Source organism: Fulmarus glacialis, unplaced genomic scaffold (genome assembly GCF_000690835.1).
Source record: "Fulmarus glacialis isolate BGI_N327 unplaced genomic scaffold, ASM69083v1 scaffold16950, whole genome shotgun sequence".
Taxonomy (NCBI): domain Eukaryota; kingdom Metazoa; phylum Chordata; class Aves; order Procellariiformes; family Procellariidae; genus Fulmarus; species Fulmarus glacialis.
Window position 1 is genome coordinate 15692 of NW_009185957.1, and position 24680 is coordinate 40371.

The following is a 24680-nucleotide window of genomic DNA, read 5'->3' on the forward strand; positions in this document are numbered from 1 at the left end:
CAAGTGAGGCAAGGCAGTTCTCATCACAACTCATTGCTGAATTAATTGCTACCAGACTAAATGTACTGCTTGCTACGCCAGTTGTCTTGAGAACTACTTTCTGAATGCAGAAGGCAATTTTGCATTACCAAAGTGACAATATTTAGCTTTCATTATTCTAGACCTACATGCAGTCCACCCTGACAGTCCTCCTCCTTTAACTGTTCCCTTTCTAATGATGGTAGGGACCTCACAGTGTTTGCAAAGGGATACTGTTTCAACTTCCATTGCTGTCCTGAACAGTTGTAATTGATTATTCTCTTTGCAGTGATAGCTCTTTCTCATGACCTAAAAACCCAGGATCATTAGTCATCTGATCACAGTGTATTTACTCTACATCAGAATGATGCAAGATCCGTTCAGGGAAATGGCCATATCTTTTATTCTGGTGTATTCAACATGTTTGCCTTTCGGTGCTTTATCCTAATATACCTTCATAGATGTTTTAGTCATTTCACTTCATGCAGTCACGAATGGAAATCCATAATGATGACCTCAGAATGATACGCAAGGACTCATACAACTGAAAAATATACCTTCTCATCCTAAACACATCAGATGTTTTGCTTCAATGCTAGTCTTTACTCAAGAGACTTTGCAGACATGTTTCTGATTAGGATGCTTGATTTTCTTTGGTTTATTTTCTCTGAAAACTGTATGGTAAGGCCAGGATGTAGCTTTAAGAAGTCTTCTTTCCCTGGTTGAGACTATTTGGAGTCCTAGACCAAAAAGCCATATAACGTTGCTTTTCCTCTCACACCTACTCTTGCAGAACTCCAGGAACTTGTCTCATCCAGCATGATGCTGGATCACTTCAATGTAAAGTGACCTTGTTCATCCCTGGTTTGTGAAGTCTGGGATTATAAGGATATCACTAACTGAAAGTACTTATACAGAAGGATCTCTTCAGACATATGGACCAAGTTCAGTCATCAGGATTTCTCCTGGTCTGTCACCCCACATCCTGATTCTCTCCAGTTGCTATCTACCTCAGCCTCTGCTTAATGATCGCCTGACTGCTATCTCCTTCCATGAACGTAAAGCCCTGCCAGAGACGTTCTCAGCGCTCACCCGCTACATAACTATAATTTTTGAAAGGCCTCCTGAGGCACTGCCCCAGTGAGCACTGCCACCAGTGAGACTTGTATTCAAGTCCTGTCTGTTCTCCTGCAACCTTTCTGTTACCCACTCGCACTGATCCCAGCCTGCCCCCTGCATCTCTGACTGCTTGGATTTCCTGACTGTGGTCATCACTGCTGTAAGAGTCATGCTTTTATGGATGATTTCTCATCTGCTAAATTGTTCCCTGACAGAATTGCCCCGGTACCTGTGCAAATCTGTCATCTTAATCAGCAGACAAAGCCAGGAGATCTGGCTTTTACTTTAAGCAGGAGATAGGTTATCTCTGCTTCCCCCCTTCCCTGACTTGCTCCTTTAGTTCTGAGACCTTCCTTAATATAAGAAGAGCTCTTGCCTTCTACATTGGCTGAACCAGGTTCTCTCATTTTTTGGTATCTCTAGCAGGGAGACACCAGGGAACAGCCATAAGCAGATACGGTCTCACCACTGAGAACACTTCTGAGTGAAGTTATTTCTCAAGCCATGGTAGGGATGTTTCCATCTAGCTAACATTTGGACAGCTGCTTACTTATAGGACTGACTTACAGGAGCTTGACTTACTAATCAAGCACTACAAAATCAAGGATATATCTAGAAATAATGCACCACTTGCCAGTATAGTTATGCAGTTTTGTTTTCTGAAATTATTCTTGACTCCTATTCCAAGTAATTGTGCTTGTGGAAGGTGCTGGGAATCATCCACAGTGGAAATCTACGCATCAACAATCATTGAAAGGGGACAGAAAAGTTTCTTGTGAGTAATTACATTCCTCCCCCATTTTGCTCTGTTTTGTCTCCCTTTTCAGTTGCTGTGAGAGAAAATCGTGTGTTCCATTTTGCTTTTCTCATGGCTGTATAGGGGGTAGAATATGAACGTACCCTACACATACTGCAAAAGCAGAATTTTCTGGCTTAGGTACTTTTGGTTTCCATTGATATAGGCAAGTGAGTATGTAATAAATACCTATATAGGCAAGACATTTCAAGAAGCCATTATTACTGGTAATCCATTGAACTTTCTATAAAAAAAAAAAAATTTTACCAAATAAATTCCCAAGCAATATTTGCTGGACAATATTTTGTATTTTTTATGCGTAGTTACTTTTGATTATTAAGACAGCAACGTATTAAAATTAATTTTCATATGAAAATAAATCAAGAATAGCAAAGAAATTCCTGATACAGTTGCACAAAAGCTAATGTTTGGCTCTTGATAATGCTTTTCATAGTACTCAGTAATTAGAAAGGGAAATTCCCTGCTGGTATAGAGCTACCATTTTGTTCCCCGTTCCCTGCATTGTCACTGTGGGTAGGGTTATTATGCAATCTCTGGCAAGCTCATCCTACCAGACTGCTTACTAATTTGTAGGCTGTAGGTGTAAATTGAAAAGCCTTCATCCTGCTTCTGTTTACTTCACAGATTGAACTGGGCTCCAATTATTCTCATCTATGTGAATTGAGGCACTGTTGTTGCTCTTGCCTCTTTTTTGCCTTGTGGGTGGGCATAGCTCATTTGGACCTGTATTTCTTTTCAAAAGAAACATTTAAAAGAATGTGTTTGTAAGAAGTAGTTTTAGTACTTACTGTTCTATAACTTTAATGATTAAATATCTCGATACAGTCAGTAATGTAGTAGAGGTTCCTTAGGGAACCAGTCAGGCACACATCAGGGTTTTCTTCTCTTGAAACTCTTTTAATCTTTTTTTTTTTATTTTTTTAATTCCAATTGTATGAGTAAAGCTGATTCTGCTTGTATGGGAGGCTTAATTATACCTGATGTTGCTCAGTTTAGCCTGTTTGTCACAAACTTACTTTAGCTAACCTACTGCTTTTTAAAGAGGAGGAAAACAGAGAAGGGGAGAGAGGGGACATGACGTAGCAAACAAATGCTGAAAATGGAGAAATACTTTATACTGCAGCCTCTCTAGAGCAACAGGTCACTTTCATAGGAAAATTAGCTACCTATTTTGTACTATTACTAGAAGAATGCTTTCTGGGAGCTTCAGGGAGGTGTTTTAAATGGTTGCTAAGGCAGCAGTTTGCCTCTTACTGGTGGTCCTTTTGCTCTGGCCTCTCTGTAGTGGGGGAATCCCAGATACAGGAATAAAGCAAGAACCTGCAGTTAGTAAATTAACCCCCACACTAATCCTACCTGTTAAGAAAATCTGCCCATACATTGTGATAAATTTTAATATTAAGAAAATCATAAATGTTTCCTGTATTTGCTGCTTGCATAGGATCAGTGTATTTTTTTGGCTATGCAAAGTTTCTTGGCTTCCTTTGAGATTTTTTCAGTAACCTAGTTTTATTATCCATAAAGGTTATACAAAGTACTTATATGAATTAGAATTGGTTACGATATATTTAGACAGTGGGATTATATAATAGCCTTAGCTTCCAATACAGTGTGTTCCAAACAATAATTTGGAACTTTTTCATAGAGGTTGTGTAAGATTTCTATAAAGGATGAAAAAGACCTGTATGCTACCTGCTCAAAACTCTCTGTATATTAATCTCATTTTTTCTTTTACTTCATCTGATGCTCGCCAGCTCATCTGATTACATTAGTTGAAAAATGTATTAAACTCACATAATAAACAACCAGCTTTGTATGTGTTGCAGATGTTATGCAACTGCCAGCTTCCACCGAAAGAACACAGTGTACATCACAATATGTTCTTAGATTTCTAAACCCATTTGCCTCTAACTACTGACTGTGAAAGAGATTTGTTGTTTCTTTTCGGGAATAACAAACCTGATACAACCTATGTGAAAGCTGGTCTTGGAGTATGACCGTTTCTGTTCATATTTTTATATCCGTATGCATCATGTAGAAAAAAAAAGTTAGTTTATACCTGAGCTAAATAAGCCAGAATGACATAAATATGGGAAGGAACATTGCAAGATTAAAAATCTGGTAAACATATATAGGCAGGATAAAATGCTGAACTCATTGCTGTTAAGATACCTGACTTTTGATACATACTTCTTGTATGAATTTAGAGAAATCATGACTAAATTTTTTTTTCCAATTAAATTTACTGAATCTTGTCCTAATGGTTCTCTGTTGTCAGTGCTACCAGATTTGCATTTACATTTATGGGTATAATACAGCTTTCAAATGTGCTTTTATATTGCCTTTCTGCTGAAGATTTCAAAGTTTTTGCATAAATTAAATTCCATAAACATTTTTGTAGAATGTGGATGTATCATATCCACTTTACAGAAGAGTAAACATTGAAGCAAATTACTCAAGGTCATGTATCACACTTTAGCCATGATTAAACTTCAGGAGTTCTGCTCTTCGCATACAATGTTTGCCTCCCAAGTCAGGAATGTTTAAATAGTCATCTTTCTTCTTGCATATAGAATACTGTCCATGCATAAAATAACAAATGTTTGTAAAATGTGTAACATTCCAACCGTGAGTGTAAAATATAACACTTTAAAATATGGGGAACACAGTCTAATTCTGTCTGTATGGTGGGGTCCCTAAAAACAATTTCAGTAGCTTTGTGCTGGTATGTATCAGAAAGATAAGCAAGTCCTTCCCACTACAGGATTAACATGACAAAGCCCCTTCAAATACTATCTTATTTAGCACTCTAGGCTTAGTCACTTAAACCAATAAATGGGTTTTGATCCATACTGTGTTTTAGTTCTTCCTGTTGCTGGCAGAATCGGAAACAGCAGCATTTAACATGTATTTTGGATTAGTAAACTGGATGGTATAATGCCTACTGAGCTCTGTACAGTATGGAAGTATTGTGTATTTTAAAAAAAAAAGAAGTTAAAATAATCCCAGAAGTATTAAGCGTCTCATCTATTAAATATGATTCCTGGCCTCTAATTTTAATACTTCTCTAATTACATGGTTCATATTCTGGAGATAAGCTGTCATTTATCAAGTGTTGGTATCTCCAGCAAATTAATTTTTCCTTTATATGTGGCTGAATTTCTGACCATCAGAAGTTGTTTTTCCCTTTTTTGAGTCAGTTTTTTTTCATACTTCTTTGTTAAAGTTGTTTTACAGTCGCATACCTCATAGGATTATTTTCTCAAGTACCTGTGCAAAATCTGTAAGATTAGTCTGCAAAAGGTGTAAAAGCACAGAAAAATAACTGATCCAGAGTGCTGACTTTGAGCTTTATACAGCTTTTAACTGAAATTTATTGAGAATAATTCAAAATAGCATTAAAACTACCAAATGTAAGTCTCTGAATAAACACTGGTGTGACTGGTCATCCATAACCGCTAGGGCAGATTTCCTATATCAACAAAATTCAGCTTTAAAAGTGAAAGATGGCATGAGACTTCTCATGAGCTAGAGATGACCTGCTGGACCATATTTAGTTTCTGCAGTGAAAATCTGTGTTATTTTTAGTTCTTCCATGCTCATGTTCTGCAAATGATTACATAGACATTTGTGTCACTTATGTTGAAATTACAGGGGTTTGGGTACATTCTGTTCTCAGATAAAAACTTTCATAGTTATATACTTCAGATTCTCACATGGGAATCTATAAGAAAGGGACAGCTGTTTATATTCCTACATACCAACACTTCATCAGTTTAAGAGAAGGTGGTATTGTCTGGACTTATTTGGTGCTGCACTTAATTTTTTCACTATACTTATTTCTTATGGGACCCCCTTCCAAATAAGTATAAAGTCATGTGACGGAAAGAAGCTTTGTTCAAGGCTGGAAAAAGTACCTGTAGCAGATTAAGTGTAGTAAACAAACATAAAGAAGGGAAAGGAACATTTTGTATTACATATCAAAAATCATAAACAGAAATTCATTGACTGTGTACTTCATAAAATCATAGAACAGCCTAGGTTGGAAGGGAAATCTGGTCATCTGGTCCAACCTTTCGTGGGAAAGAGAGCTTGGATGAGATTATCTAGCACCTTGTCCAACCTCATCTTGAAAACCTCTAGCGACGGGGGCTCTACCACATCCCTGGGGAGGTTGTTCCAGTGATTGATTGTTCTCACTGTAAAAATTTTTTTTTCTAATATCAAGATGAAACCTCTCCTGGTGCACCTTGTACCCATTGCCCCTTGTCTTCTTCATGTGGCTTCTTGTGAAGAGAGAGCCTCTGTCCTATTTGTAGCTGCCCTTTAAGTACTGGAGTATTGTGATGAGGTCCCCCCTGAGCCTTCACTTCTCCAGGGGGAGAAGTGGGAGGAGACCTAACTCCTTCAGCCTTTCCTCATAAGGCAGATTCTCCAGCCCTTTGATCATCTTTGTGGCCTTCCTTTGGACCCTGTCCCATCTGTCTGCTTCTTTCTTGAATCGTGGGGACCAGAACTGGACACATTATTCCAGGTGTGGCCCCACAAGCACGGAATGGAGTGGTGTGATCATGTCTCTGTCTCTGCCAGTAATTCCCCTGCAGATGCAGCCCAGGATCCAATTTGCCCCTGCTGCTGCAGCAGTGCGCTGCTGACTCACGTTCAGCTTGTTGTCCACCGGGACCCCAGGTCCCTTTCAGCAAGCTTGCTCCCCAGTCACACAGATCCTAGCCTTTGGTTATGTCATGGGCTCTTTGGTTATGTCATCCCAGGTGCAGGATGCGCTTGTCTTTGTTAAACTTCATACAGTTCTTGCTTGCCCACTTTTCTAGCTTCTTTTGCCCACTCTTCCAGCCTGTCAAGGTCTCTTGCTAAGGTGGCTCTCCCTCCTGACATGTCCGTCTCACCACCCAGTTTAGTGTCATCAGCAAACTTTGGTGAGGGTGCTTTCAATCCCATCATCCAGATAAATTATGAAGATACTGAGCAGCATGGGGTTCAATATTGATACTTGTCACTGTGTATATTCCATATGATGAAACTCTCATGTAATTCTGTCTGCCACTAAGAAAAAGTTAATACATATTAAAAAAAAAGCCAAAACTTGTTGGACTGTTACTTTGCAGTTTTAGGACTTTTAATGCAAAAAACCTGTAGCAGTTGCTTCTGTTTGTTTTTTCAATCTCTTAATTGCTTGTCTTCATTTTCCTGTTAAAAGTCTCCAGGGAAGCGTGGAAGGACCTGAGCCTGATGCCTTCCCTTTGCTAGAAGCTTACATCATTGACATCTATTCAAATATAGCTAGAGTTGTAAAGTAAATACAGCAACTGTAAGCCCACGTGCTACTTTGCAACTTCACTTATGGCTAGAATCGCCCATGTGAATTAAGCCCTTCAGTATGATCATAAATAGTGTACGTCAGGCTGAGATGCACAAGATGCGCACAAAAGCGCGGTAGTTCTCGTGTCTGTGCCGATCCGTTGCCAGTTCCTGTGTGCACAAGATGCGCACAAAAGCGCAGTAGTTCTCGTTGTCTGTGCCGATCCGTTGCCAGTTCCTGTACGCTGCCATCCTGTGCACCGTCTGTAGAGTTACTGTTCTTCTGTGTCCATTTCCACGGAAGTATCTGAATCTTTATCTCTCTGAAGAGCATCAATGAGAGCACATATAGGTGAAGCTGCTTGGGACCTCAGTTTTGTCAGTCTTTTCAGATGGCTTTCAGAGTGCAGTAGGAGGGCGTAATCTCTTCTATTCTGTGGAAAACTGATTGTTTGCCGAAAGGAAAGTGAATGCTTTATGCTTTGTGCATCACACCTTTGCAGCTGCCCTGCCTCATAACTATTGCTGTCTTTTCATGTTTGAATGACCAGGGTAAGGTGGGAGCTGAATGCAAGGAATAAAGTTTCAAGATTTCTCAGAATCATGTGTAATATCAATCTACAGATGAATAGAAAGTGTGTATCTTGTGACTATCCGACTGTCAGCACATGAACAATAGTACGGTGAGTGCATTGAAGACAGTTTTGATCAGCAGCAGAAACTACAGGCAATTTTTGCCTGCTTTGCAATTAACGTTACTGTTTTCTTCTGTTGCTACTATATGAAAGGCACACCCAAACAGTACAGAAGGACTATTTATTTTCCCCGGTTAGGGCTAGTAGTAAAAAGGGCTACACAAGAGGGGTCTTTGAACAACATAAAAAAATGAAACTGGTTGAAATGAGGAATTTTCCCTGTTAAAATATGCTACAGTGCTAACTAGTTAAACAATTCAATCACTTGGAAATTTCCAATAGAAAGGTCATCAGCAGTTTATATGCAGATAAAACTATTCTTTTTATTACATTATTTACAATAGAAAAATATTACAAATCAAATTTTGAAGCAACAGTACTTGAGATGTTGAAAAATCAAAACATTTAATTTCAGAATGGATTGTTTTGAATGCATTTAAATTTTTTCAAATGCTTTAAAATGATATTTCACTAAAATAACATATTTCCAGAAGAAAAATTTATTTTGACAAAATTATGTTTTGAAACTGGAAATCATGTAAAAGAATGTTTTTCCCACTACTTGTAGTTAGTAGTGGTAGGAGTTCTAAAGCCTAAATTTCAGTGTAGCAAGAAATAGTACCAAGTCAATTAGAAACTTAGTTTATTTTAAAATGTACCTTTGAAATAATGGAATGTCTGGGTGGTTTTTTTTTTTGTCCTTTTTTTTTTTTTTTTATCTATTGTATTTGAAGTGGATTTGCTAAAAGCACGAAGGAAAGCCTTGGAAATAGAGCCAGTGTAAATACAGGTTTTGCCTGTTTAATTCACATTATAATTTATTCCATTCTTCATGTTCTTGATTCCATAGACATTTCTGTGTTTTGCAGTGATGGAATATTACTAAAAAGGTTGTTGATGCTAGAGATCTGCAATTTTAAATTTTCCTTGCTTATGTGTCAAATTGATTTGGAAATGAATTTTCTAGTTTCTTAATGAATATCACAAAAAGCTGGTTTTTTCCCCCCAAAGAAAATGTACTTACCTCCCTCTCAGTCTACAACTGCATATATTGAATTTCTACTCACCCTAATGAAATTTCAAATGAAACAGCTTTATAGTCTTGAAATACATCTTCATTAGAATTAAATCCCTTTGAGATTGAGATAAATTTGTGTTTTTTCTAAAGGTATTGTGCTGTCATCTGCATGTATGGTAAGATGGGAGTAAAAATTTTTAATTGGAAAGTCTATTTACAGCCATAAAGTTGATACACATAAAGAAAGCTTATATTTCAAAACAAAACATGCCAAACCATCAGGAGAGGAAAACTTAGTCTAATGCATATATATATATATATAGGGTTGTTCTGAAATCTGCTTGCAGCTTTAGCTCCTCTGTGACAGTGCAGTAAACCTTAGATTTTTATTTTGCATGCAGCTTGGCAGTGTCAAGGCAAGAGATATAGGCAGGTCGTATCCCACCTTCTTCCTCAGACTTCTTATTGCTCCTTCTGCATCGGCCCAGGACAGAGCTGCCAGCCTTGGGAAGTGGCAATGGCAGCAGCTGCAGTGGCTGTGGCACAGTATGCAAGTGTCTGGGCTCCTGTCCGGCACGCTCTTGGCAGGATCTGGTTTCACACATGCCCTCGTCACCTCGGTCTTACTGCGTTTCTGTCCTTCAGAAATTTGCTGTCCCCTATCCGATTTTTCTTGGAAATGCACTTAGAATGTACAAATGATTTCAGAAGCAGATTTATCAAAATCACTGCCTTTAATAATTTGGTTTAAAAAAATGTTGTGTGCCAAGTACTTGACAAAATTAATGGTCCATGCGTTAATACAGAAGTATAACTAAGTGAACATTTTATTCAATGTATCACTTGAAGCGAAATGGAATCAGTGTATCCACTGAGGATTATGAAGAGCTACTGTACTAATGTGAGAGGACAGTACTGTTTTAGGCCCTAATGCAACAGCGGAGTTGGAGCTCTTTACTTTTTTCAAATGGTTTGTAGCTTTTTAAAATTGAATAGTGACGTCTGCATGAGAAGACACCACTTATTTTGTTAGCTTTATTCCTCTAATCATAGTAGTGTAAAACTTCTTCAGCCTCCTGCATAGGAGGAAGCTTCTTCATCGAGGCATGCTTCTGATTGTCGTGCCAGGTTTAGTGAGGGAGAGTTGCATTGAACAAACCACATCCTTACCGCTGTACTCTGCTTGGAATTAATATGAAAGCAAGATACCACTATAAATATATGTTGTTTGTTTTTTTTTTTTTAAACCTGACAAAGGTTGTTAGTCCTTATAGTGTTAATCTATGTACAAGTACAATTTGATACAGTTCCATTTCAGTTTACAGCTCATTTTTTACAGTGCTTCAATTTAAAGAGCCATGAAGAATTTTATTATAAGCCTTTACCAAAATTCTGTTATTCTGTTTTTTCAGAATCCCTTTCTGCATGTTTATTTCCTTTAAGAACATTGTACAACTCTCCAGCAGACATCTTATACCATGATGAAATATACTGCTATATTCAAGAGAATATAAAACTTCTTTGAAAAAAAAAACACCCACACAACCCTTGAAGCTTTAAATTACTTTTCTTTCATACTCATGTCATTGTTTTGTTCCCATAATGAACATTTTGTGCAAGACAGTGTCCAGAAAAGGTGTCCAAACCATGTTTTAATACAGATGCAGTTTTAATATTTAGCGTTGTGAGGTTTTCGTTTAGTTACAGCACTTAACGCACTTGGACTTCAGTCAGCGTTTGAAGAGAGCCTACCAAACTCTTGAAAAGAAATCTGAAGTCTGCCCACAAGACTTTCCTTTTTGCCAAACTATGGCTTCACTGTTGACTGACTGCCGTGTGTCTTTCTGAAGCAGAATCCTCTCATACTGGAAGGGAGAAAGCATAGCTTTTTTGATTTCCTTGAAACTCTCAGCAAGCAGGTTTAATTTACCGGAAGGGTACCCTAGGTAATGTGAAATTAGGCTTTATAGAAAACCTTGGACACAGAGGCAGGCAGGGGAATTTTTCATGAATAGACTGTATAATCTGTGATGCCCTCTAAGTAAGGAAAGAATTTGAGAATCTGTGCATTAGTAGTTCATCAGCATATCAAAAGTAAAAGGAGCCATAGCCAGGATTATCTCTTGACTCTGCCTAACGTGAAGGCACACATACACACACAAAGAATGTGGTGAGTTTATAATTGCTCACAACTACTGTCAGTGCTGCCACAAATCCTTCCTGACTTTCTGCAGCTCTTCTGTATGAATGGTATTCCTGATCCAACAGTTGATACAAGTTGTTAAGCAAGAGATGGACAGCTCTTTTAAGGAGCTAAATGCTTTCTTAAATTTATCTGCATAAAGCCTGTAGTTCCAGATCACCAGTATTTTTGCTCTAAATGTGGTTTTAGGAATGGATTAAGTCTCTCTGAAATAGATTATGTTCTGTACGCAGTCATCTGAAGGCTAAGGGAATTTGTGTGGAATCTGCTTGAACTAGGTTGGGATGTATATTTTGGCATTGAGACATTCAAGAGGAACGTGAATAGCACATGTGCCAGAGCTGCTGATCCTTCAAAGCTCCAACACCAAGCAGGACAATAATGCTATTAAAAATAATGTATTTTCTGTAATCCTTAAATCCCTTCTTAACTTAAATGAGGAGCTCCAAGTGAGGTAGCTATTCTTGGCAGTGTATTCATAATGCTGAGTAGTGTAATATTTTCTAAAATGAAGGATAAATGAAAAGCCTGAACAAACTAAGTAACTGAGAAATGCTGATACAGTAAAATGTGCAGACTCACATATTACTATGTATTTCAAATGACTTTCATAAATTCTGGTGTACCTAATAGCAGAAGAGGCATTTCCTTTGTACTTTACTATCAAATGTTGTATTGTAGAAAAGTGTCACCTCTGTAATAATACTATTATTGATTATATTGGTAAGGAACCCCCATCTGTGTTTAAGCCCATGTTGCACTTTGTACTCTGCAAAGTCGTAGTTAGAAAAGGTTCCTTTGGCTGACAATTAATGCTCTGAGAAATGCAAGAGAGAGAAAAGTTGAGGAGGAAGGCAGGCTGTTATCATCACTCTGCAGGGATGAACCTGAGATGTGGAAAGGTGGCTTCAGTAGAAGAGCTATAGATGTTGTTTGACCAGCCACTATAAAATTTCTTCCTTATCTGATGTTTTATGTGTCTCCTCAAATTTAACTTTCCTTTTCCTTTGATCGACTGGTCTTGTAACTGTGTTCTTATCTGGGATGTTGTTCCTGAATAAAAATGGCAGTTCCTGAGTTTTAAATTGAATTGACAACAAACCTGGAGTTCCTTGCCACAGAAATGTAAATGAGAAGTGCCTGTGTGAGCAGAAGATAAGGCCCATGTCTTCTGTGTGAGTCCACAGCAAATATTTCTCTAGCACTCACATTACTTGTGCGTTGCTCATTACGGTGCTAAAGATATTTGCAATATACAATGGTGGCAACAGTATGTGAAGAATGATAATCTTATCAGAAGACAATTATGTAATTAATTTCAAAGGGAAGAGCTACACCTTAGCAGTATCATTTAACACCAACTTTACCAAACTACTGAAATGCAGTAACTAGTAGATAACGATTCTCACCCAGTCCATGTGGATTGTTCTGACATGAAGGTCAGATTTTCTTGACTGCTCTTAGCTAAGCTTTCTAGAACTGATGATTTAGGACGAGATCATGTTTTCTCTCTCAAGTATTGTTTCATTATGAACATGAGAATGTTGGTTTTTTGGTTATTTACATTTCTCATTTGTTTGAGTGCTTAAAGCTTGTTTTTATGGTGAACAGAAGTTCTGGAGCACTGAATTTAAAATATGTTATTGACTGGACTTGAATGGTGACTAGAGGTCCTTACTAATGAAATACCTATTAGTTGCAGTGAAGACACATCCTTGCAAGCATTTATAAGCGGTATTTTTGTGCAAAGAATTACATGCATTGACAGAAGCAAAGACATGAGCTCAGGCCAGTGAAGATGCTTGCTGCAGAAATTGGGGAAAATCCTAGTACTGGTGTGAAAAGTTTCATGCAGTTTTGACAAATTATTAACAATGTGCTGACAAGATTTTCATTTGCATATAGCAAAAATGTGAATGCTGATTTTTAGCTAAGTTTGCAAATATAGCAGAAAAATGTGTTCACAGCGATCAGATAGTCCTTCAGCTTTCCACAAGCATGTCCATAAACATAATTATAATTTATCCTGGATTCAGTCCTGCAAGGTACGGAGCACTCTGTCTCTGACTTTTTAGTGACCTTAAATGCATACTTAGCATAAGACCTGGAAGTTGGTTTAGGTGCATATTTATAAATCTTTGTTTTGCGCTGAGACAGGAAGAATCTGAATAAATTCTTTACCATATGGATTTGGAAAATATGGGGGTGAAAAATTATTTTTTAATGTATTGTTAGAGTTTGTTTTATGTGTATGTGCCTCTGTATGCATGAGTGGCCCACTGTGTCAACCAGGGATTAATCTTTTATTCACTAAAAGTTTTTTATGAACTTTTGGTGCTGCCAGATGCAGCACCACATGTGTATATATATATTTATATATGCTGCAGTAATGTGGCCAAAATGCTCATGCTGGCTTAAACATAAACTCTTCATAGAGATGTGTTATAAGAGACTATTGATGAGCCTTAGTTCAAGACAACACAAAAGGCCAAGGCTGGGGAGGAAGCTCAGAGGTCTGTTCCTTTTCAGACAAGGACATTTGTTTGTGAGGATCAGAAATAAATACAGAAGGAGTTTTGTTACTTGTTTTCAATTGAACATTTTAAAAAGTTTTAAGTTAGCACTCTTAGAACTGATGTGGATCTCGGTGCTGGACCAGCAAACCAATGCTAGAAGGGATTCTCAATATTCTGGGGAAATGTTTCAGTTTCTTGTCTCTGCAGAAGGAAACACCGGTATATTGAGCCTTTTAGTGGAATACATCAATTTTCACAATTTTTTTGTTGGGAAAACTTTTTATCCAGACATAATTTCCAGTCAGAAGAAGAGGTCCATCACAAGTGCCAAAAGGCTTTCAACCTGGATGGAGAGAAGAAGGTTCAAGTGTCTGAGTCATTAGAACAGGGATTGCACCAGGGAGTTTTGCAGCCCTAATGAGCGCTCCTCCATGCAGCAACAGTGTATTTCAGGATTGATTTCTCGCAGTCTCTTCCTCTTGGATCCCTCTGCTTTGTAAAACTAGTAAAACACTTCACTAGGCCAGCAGGGAAGAGACTGGCTTTGCAACTTGGAAGGAAAGTCATCAAAATAAACAGAGCAGAGATTTGAAGACACATCGGTGCTTCCATTTACCTGGCCATCAAGCCAGTTTTTCCCCTTGGTTCAGTGAGTATATATGTGAGGTAGAACGGATCAGAAAAGAGACTGGCTGAAGGTTACTCATTTTGTAAAAGCTCACACTGACAGTGAACTGCCTGATTCAGAATGGATATATGAATCTGCATCTTCCATATCAGAGTCTTCAACGCTGGTCCCAGAGCATGCTCTACTAGAATGTCTCTCAGCTTTTGCAAGATAAATAAGCAAATAAGGTTTGTCTTCTAATGCCAGTGTGCAGCCAAATGAAAATATAAACATTTTTTGCAAAGCAAGGTTCTTATTTTTTAGCAATATTTAAATTTCCATTTTAAATTAATTGTACTACAATCCCTTGATATGCTGAAAAAGCATTCTCATTTGTAAAAGATGCAATTGTCAAACTGGAGCTCTGCCAGATTTGTTTTTGTTCTGTTTCCTGGGTTCTGTGGGCATCAATGCACAAAGCTGGGAGATCTTTGGCAGAATTTGGCTGCTCTTTTTACAAAAATGAGACAGAGGGTTGGTACACAGGGGGCCACCCCAACTTTATGGCTTCCCTGGATTTCCCTGACTTGAATTCCTAGTTCATTCTCTAAGCCACTTTTCCATCTAATTTGAGCTATTGGCACATCACAGAGCAGGCTGAAGATCTGGCATCTCATATTTAATCTCCTCCCAAAGAACTCCTGTTTATGAAGTCTGAGGCCAATTTGAGGTATTACAAGCTGTTAAGGATAATAATAAGTATGTTTTTGTAGACCGTTTAATATATTGTTTTGAAAAAGGAGCTCAATGTCTATAGCCCCACTTCACAAGTCAGAAACAGACTAAAGTGATTTGAGAAAGGTTGCTCAGCAATACAAGTCACGCCTCGCTTCCAGTCAAGTGTTGTACCCACATTGCCGTATTTTTTATCACTTTCTTTTATGAGGCTGTGAAAACATTTCTTTCTTTGCACAACCTTCCAATGCCTTTTATCCATCTACAAAATCAGATTAAGATGGGCTCTTAAATATAAAGTAGCTAATTGCATTATATGTAACTAGATAAAATGGCAGCAAATATATTTAGGAGAGATGGCAACAGTTTTTTCTCTGTCTAAAGAAATGTGTCTATTATAAGCTTAAGTGAAAGGCCCTAACTGTAGTGACTGTACAAGAAATATAAAAAATCCTTGAGCTTATACTGCTTTCAAGTGATTGTTATCTAAAAATCCTTGATTGTTATATAACACCCCCTTCAGCAAGCAACATTTCTCCCAGGCTGAAAGCACTTGAGACACCACCTATCAAAAGTTATTTTTTCCCCATGAAAGTTTGCCAAATAAATAATGTTCATACTGAAATAGTTTGACAACAGTAACATTGAGTATAAATAATCCCTCTGTGAAAGTATTACACAAAGAATCCTGCATGTATCTTCGTTGAAGTTTATTGTTGTCTGAAATGAGTATGTTAGTTTTGTAACCGTTTGCACTCTGATCTTCCAGTCATAAGCAGGAGAGAAAGGAGACATCTATGAGAGTCAGTGAGAAGCCTAAGTGGCTGTGCTCCATTTTTTTAATTTTTTTTTTTTTTTTTTAATATTGGATTTGATTCTCTACAGCTGCTATTTTGGGTTGGCCTTGGCTCAGGTGAAGGGAACGGCAGCTAGAGGACTGCTGTGATTAATGCTGACTCTGTTCCCAGGGGCCCAGCAAAGGATCACCACAGCATAGCCTTGCTCGGTGTCTCCATCATCCTCACTGGTTATTATTCTGTCTTAGGGCTGCAATCAGGCAGTTCTGCTTCCTAATCCCTGGAACAGAGTTTTAAAAGTAGTATTTCTACATTTTCATTTGACTGAGTGTTCATAAAATGTACCCTTGTTTCATCTGCTTGTTTCATGCTTCCAAAAGTAAACTGTATTTAGACCATAAACAAACCCTGATTTCATTGAAAAGCAAGTTCAGTCTTTTAGCTACTGCCTGAATGTAATGAAAAAAACCCAACTCACAAGTTAATGTGTTTGAATTGTTCAGCATAGAGTCTGACTTCAGTAAATTTACTCTAGATTTAGGTCTAACTTGATTAAATTCTACATCAAGGTAAGCCAAAAGGCCTGTTTCTTTGAAACTAAAATTTTCAATCTTGCCCAGAATCCTAATACATCATTTCGAATGTTATAAAAGGACCTGTGTAAACTGAACACGAAGCATGAAGAATAAAGTTAAGCCATTTGTCATGCAAGGCACAGAGGGACTGGTTGCTTTTGTACAAAACGTCACGAGAAGTTCCTTTACACAATTTACTCGTGCTGCTGTCCCTAATGCTGCGACTAATTTGTATGCTCTGTTGCTTATGCCAGGGCACTCTCTTGGGCAAGAGTCAACTGGTGCACTTTGAATATTTACGTGCCAAGATAAGAAAAGCAAGTTCAGTCTTCAAAATAATTTACCGTTTCTGATGAGGGTTGTTGGATAGTGTTGGCTGTGTTAAGATACTAGCATCTTTGAAGGGATTTCGTAAGGCAAAACACTATTTAAAAAGATTTTGCAATGCTGGAACTTGGAATGTACTAACAGCCTTTCAAACCTGAAATGAGAGGATTTTTCTTAGTCAAAATAGCTACTTTTTTAAGAAAGTTATAGGTGTGACCCAATGAGATTTATAGCTAAAAAGCTATAGCTATTTATAGCTTTCTGTGCCTAATACTGTTTTTCTGTTAGAGATTATAAAAGTAATGTTATCTGGGAAAAGCTGGATTATCTGTCAAAAATACTAGTAATATAGTCTGATAAAGTAGCTTGAATCAATTTACCCAACTGTTTTCATAGGAATGAAAATTCCTGTTCTTCTACAGTTAAGGAGAAAAATTCATAGGAAACAAAGATTAAATTTTGGACCTTAAGTCCACTTTTAGTGACTAAGAGGAAAACTGTCTCAATTCACAACAATCTAAGTTCATTCATCTCTTGAGTTTCATGGATAGCTTTTCCTTTATTGGCCATTTTCAATTTACAAGCATAAGCCTTATAATTCAATATATTACAACACTGAGTTAACTGAGAGGGGTTCAAACTCAAAAAATATACAGTATAACATTTTACATTTACTAAATGCTGTCAAGTTATTGTTATCTGTCTCTGTCAATATACGTCTTCTTGTTTCATATATATTGAATTAAGTAGAGAAGAAATTGCTGTTCTGTTAAACTTCCCATGGACAGTCTCTCAGGCAGGAAAGGCTGTTTAGTGTAAAAGCTGGCAGTGTAGTGCTTTATCTTTAATGTGCTTCAGCTTCTCGTCACATTGAACTGCTTTCTTCCTCCTTTTGTTTGAATTGCACCTTAGAACAGATCCTACTGCCTGGCCTACAATAGGTGTAATATAGCTCTTAAGTTTGTTTAGACTAAAGAGCAACATGCAGTACAGTATGACTATAAGATTCTTGATAGCAAAAATTTTTGGGACTCTTTAATGCGTAAGATTCTCAGACAAGATTCTCTCAGTAGCTTATTTTTCCCTTTGGTTATCCAACACAGCCTTTTTTGCAATGAACACGCTATTCAAATTGTTTGTTTTAAAGAAGAGAAGGACAGTTGGACAGAATTCAAATACTTTTCCTTAGAACATCTCACACACAAATGTTTGGGGTTTGGTTTTATTTTTTTTCCATCTTGAAAGATGATTTATAAATCCTTTATTTTTTTCCTCTCTTTTTGCTAATATACATTGAAGACTTGATCTGACTGTCTGGCATCATACTTGTTTGTAGAACTGGAAGGGTCCTTCTCCCCCCTCTCCCCCCCCCCCAACCTTCCAGCTCCCCCCCCATGATTCCAGCTACCTTGTGTCTGGGATGAAGAACGAACAGGTAGATGGACACACAGAGGCAGGTAGGTGGAGAGACGTATAACTTGTGCTGGTACTGCTTTCACAGAACTTACCATCATGTCATCTAGTGCATTTCATCTTTACTTGATGAACTCTGTGCTCAGATAACATCTATGTAAAGTCTGTGCTAGAAGTTACCAGAACATAGTGATAATCTACAAATGTGTTTTAGCAATGCCTTTCTTCAGTAGATTTGCACACTTTTCTCCAGTGCTCCAAGGTGTGGCTAGTTATCAGACGACTCCAGTCTCCAGGGGCAGTGCTAAAGATGGCAAATCTTACTGAGAGCCCAGCAGTGCTCGGTAGTGCTATACAGCTTTGAATAATAGTCTGCATCAGGATTGATTACTGACACTTCATAAAAAGTTCCAGTTCTGATTCTTCTGATTCTAAGCACAGACTTTGAAGGAAATACTGTGTCCTTTACTCAAAGAAATGGGTTATGTGAAGTGTATCTTTGAGGTAGATTTTTTTAAACTGACTTTATTCATCATTAGTTTCCTCTTCCATATAATAAGCTCTGTTCTAGATTAATCCCTAAAGGCCAAATATTATTACCATTCTGTAGACCCAATGTTCTTTTTATAATGAGAAAGTTTCCTCAAGGAGAAGATAGTTTTGCAACATTCTGGAGGTCAGACTCCGTATTAGGTCTTCCAAAGAAGAAAACTGCCCACAAAAATGCTTATCTTGTGAACTTTGTCTGTTGGTTTTTTTTAAACTTGGTTGTTCCAGCTGTTTCAGTGGGTGGAAAGTGATGATGTGTCCACAGAACAAGAAATGGTGCTGAAGATCCTAGCCAGTAGTTTAAACTAAGGAAGTGGACACAAGCCAGTAGAGGATTTATGTAACTTCATCTCCTTTTGTACTTGATACTAATTCCTTTCTTTGTGGTGTATAGCATTTTGACTTTTTTTTTTTTTAAATCCTGATATAAATTTAACAATAGGGAGGATAACTGCCTCGTTTAGTTTATTTGACTAACAGTTTATAGAAATTAGAAACAGATAGCAAGCTCTATCACTCAGCATGAAATGTTCCAGTTTTGAGAAAAGAAAACCACTCATTCATCTGTTTAACAACTAAGCAGTTATCCAGTTCTGCTTTTCAGGAACACCCAAACTCGTCCTCAACCTCTTCAGTGTTTGGAATATGCAAAGAATGCAAGACTGAGCCTGGAGCTGGTAAATTCTCCCTTTAATAACCTTACTTCCATGTTTGTAGATTTACCCAAGTTCTGCCAAACTCTACTTTCTGTGACACTCATTCAAATCCAGGTTAACTCTAAGAGTCTTGTTCAGGATTTACACTGGTTTCCCTGAAGGAATAAATTGGTCCAAAAATATTACAATCGTAATAATAATAATAAAAAACCCCACACCAAAATCTAAATAGAACATTAAGACTTAATGTCATTGCGTTTGTGGATTCAAAAGAATTAGTCACATAGAGATCTCCCCTCTGAGACCTCAGATTCTTCAGCCAAATGTTTATTTTAGTTTTTAGGATTTTTGTCCAACATGTACTTAATTTGCTGGCCCATTCCTGAAAATGTAAGGCTTCCCATTACAGATAACCTGGGGTTTAGTAAGCTATAATTTTGCAAATGCTACATTTTAATCTGCATGCCTTTTTCCTGCCAATTCTTTCCTTCATGCCTATGTGGTCTGACTTGATTCCAGAAGAAAAATCAGGATTGTATTATTTTCAGAGTTTACATAGCTTCCCCCCCACCCCCCAAGTTGGCCAGGATGCTATTGCTTTCTCCTGCGTCATGTGTGAGTGCAATAATATCATCCACCACGCTAAAATATTGTGTCATTTGGAATCCTATTGTATAAGTAGTGAACCCTTTCTGTATTGCCCCTAAGAACTTTTTATAAAGACTCAAGCCTCAATGGATATGGAAAAAACCCCATCTTTTTAACAAATATATTTGAGATGGGTTTATATTTATCTGAACTCCTAGAATTTGGATGATTCTTCTGAGTTTCATAAAATATCTTAAAATAACTTTTTTTCCAATCCTCTCAGATCAACTGGCATTTGAGTTTTTCCGAGTAGTTTAGGAGTAGTTTAGTAGTTTTTTTCTGTATTCTGTCAACATTAGGGGTCTTTATTAAGAAAGCTTCTGTCTAATTTTTTTTCAGAGGAACTCTTTTTGGAGGACCTTATTCTTTTATGGTCACGTTTTCCCAGTAGACACTTATTGCATAAATCTTACTGCTTTGATGGTTAGTGATGCAGGAAACTGTGATGTAGCCTTGAGGTTCCACCACTTCCTGTTCTTCCAGGACAATGTTCTAAAATGCAACCAGAACTTTTAAATTGTTTCATTATAGGCATCTGTATTCCTTGAGAAAATTCATAACTTGCTGGGTTGCAGGAATTTGGTAGGCTATAGAAGTGCAAAATATGTCTGCATTTCTGTGTTCATTTATTGCTACTGGAAAAGGGCATGGATGTGCTCCAACCTAATGACTGTCTAGAACTCAAACAAATATTTCAGGTTCTGGTTTTGCAGTAGCCAGAAATTTGACTTGTAATAACTACTCACAGTTGCTCACAACTCCTTCCTTAAATATTAGTTGTTGGATTTGGTTTTGGTGTTCCTTGTGATTCCATTCATTGGTGGGGGAAAAAGCAGGATTGACTCACCTGGAGACAAGAATTAACTTAACATGCAAATGCATCACAGAGGGGTCTACAGTGATGACTGTTGGAGGAATGATATTTAGGGATATGAAAGCAGCTAAGTTCTTGTTAGCTGAAAATAGTAACTCTGTACTTCAAGAACAAGGGTTCATTTCAGCTGGGCTTCTCAAGAAACATTCATTGATGAAGTTGTGTCAGACAAGAGCTAAACTAGATTTGGAAAAATCAACATATGTGAAAGGTTCATTGATCATTGTTGAATAGCTTTTATCTGTTAGTTGTAAAGTATTTACACTTACCTGTAATTACTTAATCTTTCTTGACCTGAATTGAACATATTTTTAAAGCTTTTATCCAAGGATGTGAGTTATGATACTACAGCAGCAGTTTGCATCTGACAAGAGAATATGGAGCTAGGGTAACTTGTACAGTAATTTGCAATATTTCTGTTTTTCTAGAAAAGCTGTCCTTTTTAAGAACTTTCAGATAATCTCCTAAGAGCCCTTTCAATGGGAATTATCCTGCTTTTATATAACGTACAATACTATTTTATTTTGTATGAGATGGTATAAAATCACCCATTCTTCACTCAAAGCTTCCACCAAAATTGGGTTTTGATTGAGAATGAATTGCTGTGAGATATGGATAAAAGGTCAGTTGATATGGTCCTGAATAATTGAGACAACATTTCTGAGAGATAATTAAACAGTTTTATTTCTTTATTTTACTGTTGCAGGAATAAGGCAGACAGAATAAATACAAGGCCAAGACAGAATTGTAGATTAGGGATTTCTTGACACTCGAGTTAAGTGCATTAAATTGTACCAAGTGGAAGTATAAACCGTGCAGTGCCAGCTTAAGCCTACACTAGATCCCATGCTTCCCAATGTTTCACGTTAATTAAAATCTAGCAAAGTAGTAGCTGTACACATTGTGTTTAGTTACACAGATTCTACGAAGCGTTAAAATAGTTGAAGAATATTAATGGCTTTAGATTTAAAACTCATTAACCATTACCCTATTGACAGCTGAATAGAGTTTCTCAGCACTCCTCTGGGCCAGTGCCCCTTCATTCTGCTGTGGAAAACCAGAAATGTTTGTTGGCTCAGCTAAAAATGTTTGGGAATACTGGCGGTATCGAGTGAGACAACGTGGATGCCTGCTCACTAAAGCAGATCTGTTCAAACTATAGATATTGCCACTTTTTCAGAATGTAAAATAGTATTTTTTGTCAAAATCCTTGTTTAAAGTTATATTTACTGCCAGAAGGTTTTTTTTTTTATTATTATAATCTGGTAAAAGTGTGTGTGTTATTAGAACCAGAATTCTGAAAAAGCTCCTTCAGAGTTGAGTCTTGTTACAAATCGATAAATACGACTTCTTTCTCAAAATGGTAAGGTTTGTAATTCATTGCCTGAATCTTGACCCAATGTAGTGTGAATTGTGGCTTCATCGAATGAAAGTGGACCACTGAGTAATTTTGAAAAGAAATTTTGCAATGTCACAGCATTGCCTGTTTCCAAATAAAACTTGGCAGCTTCTGATGAATTTTCTTTGAGATCTGAGGAACAGAAGGCTTCAAGTACAATCCATGAAGTACATATGCAGTGAGAAAGCTGTTTTGTCACAGACACCTTTGAGTAAAATCCTTAGAACACCACCAGTTCCAAATCAGCCTCTCTGGTTTTGTGTTGACTTATACCACTTAGACCTTTCTGTTAAATCTCAATCAAACAGAAAAGCAAAAATGTGTGCAGATTGGACTAAATAATGGTCTCTGAATTATAGATGATTATGATTCATATATTACCTCTTTCGACCTGGACATTCTTTTGATGCCTGAAGAATAATATTGTTTAAACAAAGGTTAGATTAAAAAGCAAACAAAAAATACACAAACTGAAATCCTTCTTCTCTAGCATGTTCCATCTGTCCTAACCAGTTGCCATAGTGGAAAAAAAAAAAAAGAAATTATGCATCTTTTACTATTTTCAGTTCATTAACATTTACAGGAAGCTCCAGTAATCGGGATCTACAAAAAAGATTATTTGCAGCCACGCTCAGAAAGGACTAATTTCTGTTCACCTCGAACTGAAATATTCTTCTGTCTTTATTTTGTAGGCTTTTTGTTTTCATTTCAGTGAGTGATCTGCATGTTATGAATAAATTTACCAAAGTAGTGCTGAGCTAAGCAGGGAGTATTATAAATAATCCCACTGAAGGAAAACATGAACTGGCAAAATATGTTCGAGAGACATTGGCTATGTATGTCCTTATCTTTTCACGTTCTTCTCTTTGTATTTCCTTAGATCATAGATGAAGAAGAAACACAGTTCATGAGTAATTGTCCTGTTGCTGTTACTGAGAGCACACCTAGAAGAAGGACACGCATTCAAGTGTTTTGGACGGCTCCTCCTACCGGTACAGGCTGTGTAATTCTGAAGTAAGTATTTTAAAGCGCATTAAACTAACTTTTAAAGTAAAATTCAGTTAATAATAAATCTAATATTTATTAGATTAAGAACTACTGGAGTTCTTAGATGCTTTTTTCTCCTTTGACACTCTTGACGAAGGATAGTTCTACTTGCACTGTTAAATGTTAGCAACTTAAAGCCCAAGTGTTCAAAAGTTACTCCAAGCCTTCAGTAATCATTGAATTGGTAACCCTAATTGAACTTTGTAGGCTCTCAGCCATTTATTTCACCTAAAAATCTAAAAATTCTGAATCTTTAAGATCAAAATTGCATCCGTCTGGTTGAGATTCAGGTAGAAAACAGGCTCTTAGTTGAGATGAATAATAGGAATGTTCTGTAGAGTCAGGATTTTCTAAATGGACCATTATCAGTAAAACCAGATCTATTTGTTTAGAGGTGAATGCTTTCATTTTAGAGCCAGTGATCTTCTACTGATGTTTTCCAATTACTCCTACAGTCTATTTCTAAAGCATGTGTATTCATGCTTTTTAAGCAATAGAAAAAGGTAAGATTATGTAGGTGCACTTTGCTTTAGGGCCACTCATTTGTCTGTAGAAACCTAGAGTCACTTCTTACTATGAAGAGTATCAGAGGAAACTGCCAGAGAAACATTGTCCTGTCTCCTTTTGCTTGTCATATTTAATAGGACAGATTGGTCAAATATGCATGGACAATCGGGATTTCTTTGCTTGCTTTGAATCTATGTCTGGGATAATTTGCAATTGCTAAGATGTGCCCTGCAGTAGACCAAAGAATTTCAGAGTCTTGTCAGTACTGGGGATTGCCTTTAGAGACACAAAACAGCTCTAGGCTTTTAAGAAGATGCTAGCACAAAGGTTGGGCTGACGATAGTTCAGGCCAATTCAGGAAAATGTGTTGTTGTAATTGCAACTGATTTCTGAACAGGCTGCAAAATTGCTACCGGCAAAACTTGTCCACGGCTGCCCTCCTCTCACCCTGTGTTTCAATTCCTTCTCCTTTTGCTGATTGGCACAAGGGATAAACACCTTCTTCTTCCACATCTGTGAGGGTGATCTAGCCCCAACCCTGACACTGGCTGTGGAAGTCTCAAATCTTTGGCAGTGCACTTCTACCTGCTGCCTCTCAATATCAGTAAAATAATTTTGTTTAAGATCATCTCTTTTAATATGCACTGAAGCAGTTCAAGAATACACTTACAGTCTCTTCTTAAGCTCAGGGCAGACAAGTGTACATTGGACTGCAGCAAACTGACGGTTGGACTCGATGATCTTAGAGGTCTTTTCCAACCTAAATGATTCTGTGATTCTGTGAAAACTGTGAAGCCTGCTGCTTGCTGGATGGCCAGACAGGTTGTGTTTTAAAGTTTAT

The 24680-nt window shown here is 37.4% G+C and overlaps 1 protein-coding gene across 1 annotated transcript in view; it reads left to right on the forward strand.

Moving 5' to 3' along the window:
* The window catches only part of LOC104082620 (spondin-1-like), a gene marked incomplete at its 3' end in the record, with an annotated part of 38982 nt that extends 15683 nt beyond the window's left edge, over window positions 1–23299 (forward strand). Inside the window, exon 3 of the mRNA XM_009585857.1 lies at window positions 23166–23299. Within this exon, the coding sequence (XP_009584152.1) occupies window positions 23166–23299 (134 nt within the window). The remainder of the gene's footprint in view (window positions 1–23165) is intronic.
* Window positions 23300–24680: the final 1381 nt, after the last annotated feature.